The sequence below is a fragment of the Colobus angolensis genome, unplaced genomic scaffold (genome assembly GCF_000951035.1).
Source record: "Colobus angolensis palliatus isolate OR3802 unplaced genomic scaffold, Cang.pa_1.0 Scaffold302, whole genome shotgun sequence".
Lineage (NCBI taxonomy): Eukaryota > Metazoa > Chordata > Mammalia > Primates > Cercopithecidae > Colobus > Colobus angolensis.
The window spans coordinates 1,833,887-1,849,125 of NW_012116289.1; the positions used below are offsets into that span (position 1 = coordinate 1,833,887).

General features: G+C 37.8%; 1 protein-coding gene across 5 annotated transcripts in view; it reads left to right on the forward strand.

The window, feature by feature from the left end:
* NPSR1 (neuropeptide S receptor 1) overlaps positions 1-15,239 on the forward strand; it is a 238,349-nt gene that overhangs the window by 151,625 nt on the left and 71,485 nt on the right. For 3 of the 5 annotated variants that reach the window (XM_011950139.1, XM_011950137.1, XM_011950138.1), the window contains exon 4: positions 9,354-9,447. The exons of the other annotated variants lie outside the window; for them this stretch is intronic. In XM_011950139.1, the coding sequence (XP_011805529.1) occupies positions 9,354-9,447 (94 nt within the window). The remainder of the gene's footprint in view (positions 1-9,353; positions 9,448-15,239) is intronic. 5 annotated transcript variants of the gene reach the window in all.

Sequence of the window (15,239 nt, forward strand, 5' to 3'; positions counted from 1 at the left end):
CAAAAAAAAAAAAAAAAAAAAAAAGAAGGAGAGGGGTGTGGTGAATGCAAAGAGAAATACAATTTAGCTAAACAGCCATCAGTTAAAATGAACTGAACTATTAATTAAATGGATCTAATTGGCATGTATAGAATACTTCATCCAGTAATAGCAGAATATACCTTCCAAACTTATATGGGATTTCCATCAAGCAAAACTGCATATGGGCCATAAAACACATTTTAACAATGTAAAAAAATAGAAATTACACAAAGTATGCTCTCAGACCATACAAAATAGAACTAAAAATCAGTAACAGAAGGATAGCTGAAAATTTTCAAACTGTTTGGAGATTGAACAACACACTTCTAAGTAACACGTGAATTGAAGAAGATATCTCAAGAAATATTTTGAAATAAATGAAAACATAACATCATAATTTGTAGGATGCAGTGAAAGCAGTTCTTCAAGGGAAATTTGTAACACTGAATGGATGTATTAGAAAAGAAAAAAAATGTGATATTAATAATCTAATCTTATGCCTTAGGAAACTGGAGAAAGAAATGTAAGCCTAAAGCAAGCAGAATAAAAGAAATGATAAAAATGAGAGCATAAATTATTAAAGTGAAGTCTTTTTTTTTTTTTTTTTTTTTGAGATGGAGTCTTGCTGTGTCGCCCAGGCTGGAGTGCAGTGGCGCCATCTCAGCTCACTGCAAGCTCCGCCTCCTGCGTTACGCCATTCTCCTGCCTCAGCCTCCTGAGTAGCTGGGACTACAGGCGCCCGCCACCACGCCTGGCTAATTTTTTGTATTTTCAGTAGAGACGGGGTTTCATCGTGTTAGCCAGGGTGGTCTCGATCTCCTGACCTCGTGATATGCCCGCCTCAGCCTCCCAAAGTTCTGGGATTACAGGCGTGAGCCACTGCGCCCAGCCTGAAGTAGATTTTAAATTTTCTCTGCAGAATAATTTTGTGAGGTAATGAATATGTTAATTAGCTTAACTGAGCCATCCCACATGTATACATATATTAACACATCATGTTATACTCCATAAACGTATACTATTTTGTTTTTCAATTTAAAAATTAATTAAAATCAGAAAAAAAATAATTATTAAATTTAAAACAGGAATTCAGTACTGAAAATCAATGAAACCAAAAGTTGTCTCTTTTAAAAGATAATAAAATTGATAAATTTCTAGCCAGGAAAATCAAGAAAACAAGAGGGAAGCCATGAATTACTAACATCAGAAATGAAAGAGGGGTCATCACTACTGATTCTGTGGACATTAAAAGAATGATAAATAAATATTATAAACAACTCTATGCCCACAAATTTGATAGCTTCGATGAAATGAACCTATTCCTTGAAAAGCACAATCTGCCAAAACTCACATCAAGAGAAATAATTTTAATAGGTCTATACATACTAAAGAAACTGAATTAATAATTAATAATCTTCCACAAAAGAAAACACCAGGCCCAGATGGGTTCATTACTGAATTCTTTCAATAATTTAAGAAAAAAATGATAATAATTATCTGCAGTCTTCTCTAGAAAACAGACGAAAAGTGAACCGTTCCTAACTCATATACTTGCTGACTTGTTCCATGAGGCCAAAATTGCCCTAATTCTAAAACCAATGACATTAAAAGAAAGGAAAGCTATGGAACAATATCCCTCATGAACATAAATGCAAAAATTCTCAACAAATATTAGCAACTTAAATTTTTGTTTAAAGGTATAATCATGTATAGAAAGAATTATAGTCCATGGCCAAGCGAGATTTATTCCAGGCATGAAAATCTGGTTAAATATTTAAAAGTCAATTAATGTAATCTATCACACAAACAAGATAAAGAAGGAAAATTATGTGATTTTTCCATCAATGGACACAGGAAAAGCATTTAACAAAATTAAACATCCATTTATAATAAAAACTGAGCAAATTGGAAATAGAGAGAAACTGCCTCAACTTGATTAACAGCATCTACAAAAACTGTATAGTTAACCTCATATTTAATGGCGAGAAATTAGGTGCTTTTGTCCTAAGACTGGGAAAAAGCTTAAGATGTCCTCTCTCGCCACTCTCAACACTGAACTAGATGTCTTAGATAATTTAACAGGACAAGAAAAGGAAATAAAAAGTTTATACATTGGAAAAGGTGAAATAAAAATGTCTTTGTTAATAAATTCGTAATTGTCTATGTCAAAATCTGAAAGAATAGACAAAAATACAAACAAAAACAAAAAAGAAACTTCTGGACCTAGTAGGCAAAAATGGCAACATTGCAGAATAGAAGGTTGACATACAAAAGTCAGTTGTTTTTTCCAGCAATTACCAAGTTGAGATTGAAATTAAAAACACAATACCATTTATATGAACACCAAAAAATGAAACTTAGGTATAAATCTAACAAAATATATACAAGATCTATTGAAGAAGACTACAAAACTGATGGGAAAAAGCAAATATCTAAATAAATGAAGAGATGTTCCATGTTCATGAATAGGAAGACTTAATATTGTTAAGATGTTTATTCTGCCCAACGTAATCTATAAATTCAATACAATTCCAATCAAAGTCCCAACAAGATATTTTATGGATATAGACAAACTCTAAAATCATATGGAAAGGCAAAAGACACATAAAAACCAATGCAATAATAAAGAAAAAGAGCAAATTTGAACAACCAACACTACCTGATTTTAAGACTTACTATAAAGCTTCATAATCAATACAGCATGGTATTGGTAAAAGAATTGACAAGTAGCTCAATGAAACAGAACAGAGAGCCCAGAAATAGACATACAAAAAGATAGTCAACTAGTCTTTGATGAAGGAACAAAGGCATTGAGAGACAGCCTTTTCAAGAATGGTTGTCTTACTTGAAAGAGTAGCTGAATATCTACATGAAAAAAAAAAAAAAAGAACTTCACATAGACCTTATGCCTTTCACAAAAACCAACTCAGTTTAGATTATAGATATAATATAATACTCAATACTATTATATAAAACTACTAGAAGATAACATAGGAGAAGATTTAAGGGAACTAGCATTTGTCAATGAGCTTTAGATACAATACCAGGAACATAATCCATGAAAAATGATTGAAATGTTGGACGTTATGAAAATTTTAAATTTTGCAAAGGACACTGTTTAAGAGAATGAAAAGCCAACCCTCAGAATGGGAGAAAATATCTGCAGAATATATATTTCATAAAGGATTTGTATCCAAATATGTACAAAGAACTCTTAAAACTCAACAATAAGAAAACAAACAACTGATTTCAAAAATGGGCAAAAGATCTGAATAAACACTTCACCAAGAAGATGGCAAGTAAACATAAAGAAGTTCAAAATCATATGCCATTATGGAATTGCAAATTAAAACAACGAGATAACACTACACATCTATTAGATAATCACTAAAATTCAAAAAACTGAAAATACCAATGGAAGATGAGGATGAATATTAATAGGAACTTTCATTCATTGCTCCTGGGAATTCAAAATGGTACAGTCACTTTGGAAGATAATTTAGCAGTTTCTCACAGAACTAAACATGGTCTTACCATACAAACCAGTAATTGTAAGGCTAGGTATTTACTCAATTGAGTTGACAACTTATGTCCACACAAGAATGTTTATAGCAGCTTTATTCATAATCATCAAAAACTGGAAGCAAACAAGATGTTCCTCAAAAGCTGAATGGATAAACTGTGGTACATCCATCAAATGGGATATTATTCAGTGATATAACAAAATGTGCTATCCAGCCATGAAAAGACATGGAGGAATCTTAAAAGCCCATTGCTAAGTGAAAGAAGCCAGTCTGAAAAAGCTACATACTAAATGATTCAACTATATTACATTCTCAAAAAGGCACAACTATAGAAGAGTAAGAAACCAGTGTTGCCAGAGATTTGGAGGAGGAAAGAAATGAATAGATAAAAGATACAACACAGGATGGCAACAGAATATTCACAAACTTATATGTAACAAGTAACACAACACTAAATATATAATGAAACTGAATGGATTTTTAGGACAGTGAAACTCTTCTGATACATAATGATGGATACATAATATTATGCAATTGTCAAAACCCATAGAACTGTCCAACACAGAGTGAACCTTAATATAATCAATGGACTTTAGTTAATAATATATCCATATTGGTTCATCAGTTTTAACAAATGAACTACAAGATGTTAATGACAAGGAAAAGTATATAGATGGGAGGGAGTCATAGGGAAACTCTGTGTTTTTTGCAATTTTTTGTAAATATAAAATTGTTCTGAAAAATAAGTCTATTTTCTTAAAGTCAGTCCAGGGATCCTCCTTTATATAAATCCAATCTGGCATTTTTCTAAGTAAAATTTCTCTGTTTCCAGCATTTAAGTCTCACTTCTCTGTGCAAGATTTTCTTTAGTTTTATATTTCCTAGGTCATTTCTGTCAGAATTAAGGGGTGGGGTAGTGAGAATTCAGACATATGTCCTCGAGCTGCCATCTGTTCTCCGAATGGTATCCCATATGTTGTTGACGTGTAGAGTTTTCATTGTTGACATTTATGAATTGACTATAATTGTACTTTGATTTCCTTCTTGACTCGAGTTAATTATGAGGGTGTTTAAATTTCCAAGTGGTTTTTTTTTTTTTAAGCATGTTACTAATTTCTGCTTCATTGCTCATTGTTTTAAATATGTGATTTGTGTAAGTCCTACTTTTTAGAGCTATTGAGAGGGTTTGTTTTCTTGGTAGTTTAGTATATTGCCAATTTTTGAAATGTCCAGATATTTTACAGCGATGTATATTATTCTTATGTTATGAAGTCTATTTTTTCTATATATATATTTTTGTTTATTCTTCTGTAAAACTTTGAACAGTTTCATTATATATTTAGTGTTATGTTACTTGTTACATATAAGTTTGTGAATATTCTATTGCCATCATGTGTTGTATCTTTTATCAATATAAACAATCCTTTATCACATGAAATGCTGTTTGCTTTGAATTTAATTTGTCTAATAGCAGTGTTGTAATGAATGCCTTCTTTAATTTTTACTTGCTTGATATATCTTTGGCCATCCCTCTATTTCCACACTTAGATATCTAAGTGATGTAGTTTTAAATTTTTCTCTTTTAAACCGTATAGAATTGGATCTTAGGGAAGTTTTAAAACAAGTTATTTTCTTAATGAAAGAGCTTAAGTTATTCACATGTATTGTGACAGATAGTGTTTTGGTTTGGTGTTATTTCAGTTACCTCAGTTTAGTCTTTCTATATTAAGGGGTTTTTGTTTGTTTGTTTTTTGCTATTTACTTGTTTTTTCTTTTTATTTGATTATCATTTGTGATAGGCTTGAAAAAAATCCTCCCCACCCCCTACAAAATCCATATCCTAATCCCTGGAACCTGTGATGTTACCTTATATAAGAAAAGGGAGGCTGGGCGCGGTGGCTCAAGCCTGTAATCCCAGCACTTTGGGAGGCTGAGACGGGTGGATCACGAGGTCAGGAGATCGAGACCATCCTGGCTAACATGGTGAAACCCCGTCTCTACTAAAAAATACAAAAAACTAGCTCAAGCCTGTAATCCCAGCACTTTGGGAGGCTGAGACGGGTGGATCACGAGGTCAGGAGATCGAGACCATCCTGGCTAACATGGTGAAACCCCGTCTCTACTAAAAAATACAAAAAACTAGCCAGGCGAGGTGGCGGGCGCCTGTAGTCCCAGCTACTCGGGAGGCTGAGGCAGGAGAATGGCATAAACCCGGGAGGCAGAGCTTGCAGTGAGCTGAGATCCGGCCACTGCACTCCAGCCTGGGCAACAGAGCGAGACTCCGTCTCAAAAAAAAAAGGGAACTTTGCAAATGTAATTAAGTTAAAGATCTTAAAACTGGGAGATTATTCTGGTTTATCCCGGTGAGTCGCAAATGCAATCATAAGAGGGAGGCAGAAGGGTGCGTGACACACAGACAGAAGAGGAAAAGGCAGAGCTTGGGCTGATATGGTCACAAGCCAAAGACTGTTGGCAGTCACCTGAAGCCAGAAGAGGCAAGGGACAGATTCTCCCCTAGAGTCTCTGGAGGAATCATGGCCTTGCCAAACTTTTATTTTTGCCCGGTAGAACTGATTTTGGACTTCTTGTCTCCAGAGCTGTGCAAGAATAAATTTATGTTGTTTTAAGCCATCAAGTTTGTAGTAATTTGTTATAGCCACCATAGGAAGCTAATTAAAATTTCTTCATTTTCATTTCACTCTATCATAGCTTATCTTTAATTTTTAGCTTTAATATATCTCTATCAAGGTAAAACACAAAAGAGATACCCAAAATACATAACAAAATTGAACATGATGTCTTTTGTACTCTGTCCCTTCACTCAACTCCCTTAAGTTTTTCCTAAGATGTTTCATAATCATATTTATAACTATTTTGTAAGCATTTCATGTGTTTCTAACTTCATTGCTTACCATAGTTGTTATTATTCTATGCTCTTTCCTCTTCTTGAATTTTTATTTTTGATTCAATTCTCAATTAGCTGAAGTATGCCAGGAAGAGTATATAATGTTATATTTTCTTCCTTCTTATATATCTGAGAAAATTGTTCTGTGCCTTGGCACAGAAATTATATTTACAAAGTTCTTGGATCATAATTTTTTTCAAAACTCTGAACATGTTGTTTTACTATTTTCTGGCATTAAGTTTTGTGGGAAAGAGGCATGATAATTTAAGATGCATTTCTTTTAGGTAACCTTCAATTTTTTTTACCCTGCCTTAAATGCCTGAAGATGGTTAATCTCTGAAATTAAATACTCTTTTGATTGTATCTCAAAGTCGGCATCTTTTTATCAACATTGACTGCTCTTCTGGACACTCTTGTTTGTGGCTTTTCCTTTTGCTCCAGATTCTGAACTGTGCCTGTCACCTCCCTCAAGACAGCTGCAGAGCCCCAAGATCTTTATAACCTTCTCACCATGATGTTCCACCCCACAGGGTTCTGCCATTGTGTGCTTTCTTTTTCATCCTTCTCTGATGCCCCCTCCTCTTCTGTTTGTAGCCAGCCTTGATAATTCTAAATTCATGGATCACAGGTAGAAACCCCAGTTTTGTCTAAGTAGATGATCGATTTTTTTTCTTAAACCTAGTCATTCATTGTTCTCTTTCTCTATTTATCTCTTTTTCCCAATAAATAATTTTTTCTTATAGTTTTCAGGGGAGCCTTCAATTTCTTTTTTTTAACCTTTTTTCTAACTTTTATTTTAAGTTCAGGGGTGCGTGTGTAGGTTTGTTACACAGGTAAACTTGTGTCATGAGGGTTTGTTGTACAGATTATTTCATCATCCAGGTATTAAGCTTCATACTCATTAGTCATTTTTCCTGATCCTCTCCCTCCCCCCACCCTACACCCTCCTATAGGCCCCAGTGTGTGTTTTTCCTCTCTATGTATCATGTGTTCTCATCATTTAGCTTCCACTTATAAGTGAGAATATGCAGTATTTTGTTTTCTGTTCCTGCTGAACACCCGCCATCCATGTCCATCCATGTCCATCCATGTCCCTGCAAAGCACATTATCTCATTCTTTCTTATAAGCCTTGAATTTCTAATCATTCCTCAGAACCTCCTCCCTATGGTGCCTTTCACAACATTAGTGCTCAGATGCATTGTGGAAATAACAAACAATAAAGAACAACAATGTACTTAATTGTTATTTGTCTGATCCAGAGAAAACCAAAAGGCATGAATTCAGAACAAAGGTAATTGCCAAGAAGAAAGTGAAGTAAATGCTCTCCGTTAGACTTCAGTCTACAAGTTACTCTCCTACTCCCTCTGGATTTGATCTTAATGTTACAAAGCAGAGATACAGCCAAACTCTTGGTAGAAATGAGGCTCCAAGTTACCTGAAAAATGTCCACCTTGATCATCCCTTCAAATATATTGCATTGAATCACATTCTAAATATGCTCTTCACACAAGAGAAATTAACTTCTTAAATCCCAATTTTCTTTTCTAATTATGCAAAAAAGATTGTACACAGATAATTAAAAGGTGTGGATAAAGTTAATAAAAGAGACAGTGGGAAGGAAGAGGAGACCCAAAGCCTAATGAAGTGGATGAAAAAGGGGAGCTTTCTGATGGTGTCAGTGCTGTTGATGATAAATGATTCAATACCACACATAGGCTCCCTAAAACCGGAACCCTTCTATCATCTCTCAACTCCCACTGATAAAAGGCAACTGAACTTTTGTTTCTAATTATTCTGGAATGTCAATTGTGGCAGAAAAAAATTAGTTTAGCTTTAAAAGTCAATTACAAACAAATGTACCATGCAAATGTCAAGGGCTGATCCTGAAATATGGAGTTTCCAAGAGGCCAAGGGAATAAGTGAGCAAGAAAGAACTGGAAGCATTCTCACTCATCATGGCCAGCAGTACAAATTCTAGCACCAAGGACCAAAATCTGCCTCCTGGTGTGGAGGTGAAAAGAGAGAGTTCCCTGGTCCATCCATCACAGGACATGGGACAAGGGTATGGCTCTCTGCTCGGCTGCCTCAAGCTCAAACTCCTTATAGGAGGGGAAGCACACAGAAGGGTAGGTGCAGGAGCCAGGGCAAGCGTTTTGAACTCCAGCCGCACAGTAGTGTCTGGGGTGGGTGTCTATGACTCTTGAAGCTGCAGTATTATAGTGCTGTTTTAACTCTGCCGCCTGCAGATGGCTTAAGTGGTAACTAGCTCAGTACCCCCTTGGTACTCAGGTCCTTGTCCATAGTCCAGGAAGAGTCAGGTCACATACAGATTTGAAGGATGAATGCAGGAGTTTTATTGAGTGGTGGAGGTGGTTCTCAGTGGGATGGATTGGGAGCTGGAAGGGGGATGGAGTGGGAAGATGATCTTACCCTGGAGTTTGGCTATCCAGGGCCAATCTCCTCTCTGATTGTCCCCAGCTGAACTCCTCTTGGTGTTCAGACCCTCCTTCTCTTCTCTCCTTCTCTGTCATGCCATTCTGCCATTCGTCTGCTCATCTCCTCCTGGAGCCTGGGATTTGGGGTTTATATGGGTACAGGATAGGAGCATGTGGCTGGCCAAAAGGCAACTTTTGGGGTGCAAAAACAGGAATACCTGTTCTTATTTAGGACCACTGGTTTCCAGGCTTGAAGGTGGGGTTTTTGCTGGGACACTGCCCTCTTCCACCCAGTATTTCCCTTTCTCTTGTCCATATAAGAGAGTTATTTCCCTTCCTAACCCAACACTCACTCCTTCTTTGGTTCACCTCTCAGGTTTCTAAATAACACAAGGTGCTATTCTTTCCATTATGTGCATTTCCTCACCTCTTTGAAGTCATGAGCTTCCTCTCATTTCTGTCTTTAGGTTGTGCTGCTCTACGCCTCTACCTACGTCCTGGTGTCCCTCAGCATAGACAGATACCATGCCATCGTCTACCCCATGAAGTTCCTTCAAAGAGGTAAGCTGGCTTGACCAGGTGCTCTTTCATAAAGAATTGTCCTTGTGTGAGGGTAGGATTGTTTTCACTAATATTTTACTCTTAGTAATAGTGATCTTCCTCCTCTTTCCTTCTCTTTCTTCTCCTCTCTTCATTTTCTTCTTCCACCTCTTTCCTCATTCCATGGGTCTGATTGTCCAAAAAGATGTATAAAAGAAAACTTAGATGCCTGAAAAAATGCTGATGGTTCCCATGGACAGCCCAGAGCCACTAAGGAAGGTGGGTTACTGACCCACTTTGTGACCATTTACCTTGATGCTGTTGCTTCCGTCTTTTTCCTCTAGAGCAGTGTTGACATGCATACCTGTCCAAAGAAACAAACTCTCCCACACTAACTTCTCATTTTCCAGAAACAAACACCTTGTCCTCCTTATCCAAAACCATAGAAATAATCAGGAAGACATTTTTAATTGATCATCGTATTGGTAAAAAAACAACAACAAAAAGGAAACTCTCCTTGATCCAAAAATGGTGAGGGATCCCTAAGAAAAGGAAGCAGATGGGTCAGGGGGAAGGCTGAGACCACACAGCCCACAAAACTCCCAGGAGATGCTGAAGTGGGATGGGAGGCCTTAAGAGCACTTCCTGAACAGACTGCATAAATATGGAGTGCAGGAGAGGAACTGAGGCATCTGACAAGGTGATTTTTGAAGTACAACACAGAGGATTAATCACAGCAAGTTTCCCTGGATTTTAATTAATCACAGCAAGTTTCCCTGGCAGAGTGGGGCCCTGGGGAGCAGTAATGCCCTAGAGGAAGGGTGGGTACATATTCATAAGACTAGCTGCCTACTGCTCTGCCCACAATCAGAGACAACTCTCCTCTGTACACCCTGAAAGCAAATACAAAGCGAGTGTTTAGCAACCTGTCCTCCCTTCCTCCAGATAACTTTGAAAACTGATAAAGAACCTAACAAAAAATCTTGACCACAAAAATGAGGTGCAATCAAATTTTATTTAAAAAACGACAAAGTCCAAACTGTAGAAAACAGATAATACATTTAAAATCTCATTCCACACAATTTGCATCTAGGGAAGCAAATTTAATAGAAGTAGCAGAATTTTAGGATAAATATAATTAACGTCAACAAGGATCTACAAGAAGTAGGGTGAATAGAGTAATTTCATTTACTATTGACAGGGGTATAAGTAAACACATCTTATTGAAAAATAAAATGTGCAGCCCTTTGGTATGACTTCCTGGTATCTGCTCTAGAGAAACACCTACATGTGTGCATGTATATATATATGTGATATATATCATGGCATTGCCTATAATAGCAGGAATTCTTTGCTAACCTTGGTGTGCCTCAGTGGAGGAATGGTTAACTAGTCTATGGAAGAAGTTTCAGTAGCTTATGTTTATTGATTGCATACTAGGTGTCATTCATGATTCTAACTGATTTATACATACTAAATATTTTAATATTCACAATATCTCTGTGAGGTGGGCTCTATTATTATCTGCATTTTACAGGTAAGGCAATTTTTGTTCCAAGAGTGAAAGTAATTTGCCCAAGGTCACAGCTAGTAAGTGCAGGAGCAGGATTTGAATCCATACAGTTTGGGTCTAGCTCCAGCGCCCTCAAATGCTATATAGCCTGCCTCTCAATGTGGAAGTGGTAGAGTCATGGACAGTAATACACATCAACATGAACATAACCACATTGTATGTTGAGTGACAAAAACAACATGCACAAAAATCCACGCAGAACAACTTTAAGTCAAAAACTCAAAACAATGCTAGATACTGTATACCAAAAGATAGAGAGGAGCAGAAAGAGAGAACACACAAAAGAAAACTCTAGGAAAAATAAACAATTATTTGCAAAAATGCACACCAAACTTGCCATCTGACCTCACTTCTAGTTATGGGAGTTAGACCAGTGGTGTGACCACCACAGGAACTTATATGCAAGGCAGTAATTTTTACATGAAGATCAATGTGTTGTGTGCAATTAAAATTAATTTATTTTGATCATGCTTGTTATGCCTACTGTACAGCATAAGACATATGAGTAACAATACTAAATTGTATACTTAAGAATTTGCTAGGGATCTGTTCCAAGATAGTCGAATAGGAACAGCTCCAGTCTGCAGCTCCCAGCATGATCGATACAGAAGACAGGTGATTTCTGCATTTCCAACTGAGGTGCCTGGTTCTTCTCACTGGGACTGGTTGGACAGTGGGTGCAGCCCACGGAGGGTGAGCCAAAGCAGGGCAGGCCATCACCTCACCTGGGAAGCACAAGTGGTAGGGGGGTTTCCCTTTCCTAGCCAAGGGAAGCCGGGACAGACTGCACCTGGAAAAACGGGACACTCCTGCTAAATACTGCACTTTTCCCAAGGACTTAGCTACTGGCAGACAAGGAGATTCTCTCCCATGCCTGGCTCAGTAGGTCCCATGCCCATGGAGCCTTGCTCACTCCTAGCACAGCAGTCTGAGATCGAACTGCGAGGCAGCAGCCTGGCTGAGGGAGGGGTGTCCACCATTGCTGAGGTATGAGTAGGTAAACAAAGCAGCCAGGAAGCTCAAACTGGGTGGAGCCCACCACAATTCAGCAAGGCCTACTACCTCTATAGGCTCCACTTCTGTGGGCAGGACATAGCTGAACAAAAGGCAGCAGACAGCTTCTGCAGACTTAAACGTCTCCGTCTGACAGCTCTGAAGAGTGCAGTGGTTCTTCCAGCACATTGTTTGAGCTCTGAGAATGGACAAACTGCCTCCTCAAGTGGGTCCCTAACACCTGTGTAGACTAACTGGGAAACACCTCCCAGTAGGGGCCAACAGACACCTCATATAGGTGGGTGCCCCTTTGGGACAAAGCTTCCAGAGGAAGGATCAGGCACCAATATTTGCTGTTCTGCAATATTTGCTGTTCACAGCCTCTGCTGATGATACCCAGGCAAACAGGGTCTGGAGTGGACCTCCAGCAAACTCTGACAGACCTGCAGCTGAGGGACCCGACTGTTAGAAGGAAAACGAACAAACAGAAAGGAACATCACAAAAAGGACATCTACACCAAAACCCCATCTGTAGGTCACCAACATCAAAGACCAAAGGTAGACAAAACCACAAAGATGGGAAGAAACCAGAATAGAAAAGCTGAAAATCCTGAAAACCAGAGGGCCTCTTCTCCTCCAAAGGATTGCAGCTCCTCACCAGCAATGGAACAAAGCTGGACCGAGAATGACTTTGACGAGTTGACAGAAGTAGGCTTCAGAAGGTCGGTAATAACAAACTTCTCTGAGCTAAAGGAGCATGTTCAAACCCATCACAAGGAAGCTAAAAACCTTCAAAAAAGGTTAGACAAATGGCTAACTGAATAAACAGTGTAGAGAAGAGCTTCAATGACCTGATGGAGCTGAAAACCATGGCACAAGAACTTTGTGATGCATACACAAGCTTCAGTAGCTGATTCAATCAAGTGGAAGAAAGGTTGTCAGTGACTGAAGATCAAATTAATGAAATAAAGTGAGAAGACAAGGTTAGAGAGAAAAGAGAAAAAAGAAACAAACAAAGCCTCCAAGAAATATGGGGCTATGTGAAAAGATTAAATCTATGTCTGATTGTTGTACCTGAAAGTGATCAGGAGAATGGAATCAAGTTGGAAAACACTCTTCAGGATACCATCCAGGAGAACTTCCCCAACATAGCAAACAAGGCCAACATTCAAATTCAGGAAATACAGAGAACACCACAAAGATAATCCTCAAGAATAGCAACCCCAAGACACATAATTGTCAGATTCACCAAGGTTAAAATGAAGGAAAAAATGGTAAGGGCAGCCAGAGAGAAAGGTCAGGTTACCCACAAAGGGAAGCCCATCAGACTAACAGCAGATCTCTTGGCAGAAACCCTACAAGCCAGAAGAGAGTGGGGGCCAATATTCAACATTCTTAAAGAAAAGAATTTTCAACCCAGAATTTCATATCCAGCCAAACTAAGTTTCATGAGTGAAGGAGAAATAAAATCCTTTACAGACAAACAAATGCTGAGAGATTTTGTCACCACCAGGCCTGCCTTACAAGAGCTCCTGAAGGAAGCACTAAACATGGAAAGGAACAACCAGTACCAACCACTGCAAAAACATGCCAAATTGTAAAGACCATTGGTGCTTAGAAGAAACTACACCAATTAGTGGGCAAAATAACCAGCTAACATCATAATGACAGGATCAAATTCACACATAACAATATTAGCCTTAAATGTAAATGTGCTAAATGCTCCAATTAAAAGACACAGACTGGCAAATTGGATAAAGAGTCAAGACCCATCAGTGTGCTGTATTCAGGAGACCCATCTCATGTGCAGAGATACACATAGGCTCAAAATAAAGGGATGTAGGAGGATCTACCATGAAAATGGAAAGCATAAAAAAGCAGGGGTTGCAATCCTAGTTTCTGATGAAACAGACTTTAAACCAACAAAGATCAAAAGAGACAAAGAAGGCTGTTTCTTAATGGTAAAAGGATCAATTCAACAAGAAGAGCTAACTAACCTAAATATATATGCACCCAATACAGGAGCACCCAGGTTCACAAAGCAAGTTCTTAGAGACCTACAAAAAGACTTAGACTCCAACACAAGAATAATGGGAGACTTTAACACCCCACTGTCAATATTAGAAAGATCAATGAGACAGAAGGTTCACAAGGATATTCAGGACTTGAACTCAGTTCTGCACCAAGCAGACTTAATAGATATCTACAGAAATCTCCACCCCAAATCAACAGAATATACATTCTTTTCAGCACCACATCATGCTTATTCTAAAATTGACTGCATAATTGGAAGTAAAGCACTCCTAAGCAAATGAAGAAGAACAGCAATCACAACAACCTGTCTCTTAGACAGCAGTGCAATAAATTAGAACTCAGGATTAAGAAACTCACTCAAAACCACACAACTACTTGGAAACTGAATAACCCACTCCTGAATGACTACTGGGTAAATAATGAAATGAAGGCAGAAATAAAGATGTTCTTTGAAACCAATAAGAACAAAGATACAATGTACCAGAATCTCTGGGACACATTTAAAGTAGCGTGTAGAGGAAAATTTATAGAAATAGATGCCCATAAGAGAAAGCAGGGAAATTCTAAAATCGACATCCTAACATCACAATTAAAAGAACTAGAGAAGCAAGAGCAAACACATTCAAAACCTAGCAGAAGGCAAGAAATAACTAAGATCAGAGCAGAACTGAAGGAGATAGAGATACAAAAAGCCCTTCAAAAACTCAATGAATCCAGGAGGTGGTTTTCTTAAAAGATCAACAACATTGACAGACTGCCAGCAAGACTAATAAAGAAGAGAGAATAATCAAACAGACACAATAAAAAATGATAACGTGGATATCACCACCAATCCCACAGAAATACAAACTACCATCAGAGAACACTATAAACACCTCTATGCAAATAAACTAGAAAATTTAGAAGAAATGGATAAATTCCTGGACACATACACCCTCCCAAGGCTAAACCAGGAAGAAGTTGAATCTCTGAATAGACCATTAACAGGCTCTAAAATTAAGGCAATAATTAATAGCATACCAACCAAAAAAGTCCAGGACCAGATCGATTCACAACTGAATTCTACCAGAGGTGCAAAGAGGAGTTGGTACCATTACTTCTGAACCTATTCCAATCAGTAGAAAAAGAGGGAATCCTCCCTAACTCATTTTATGAGGCCAACATCATCCTGATACCAAAGCCTGGCAGAGATACAACAAAAAAAGAGAATTTT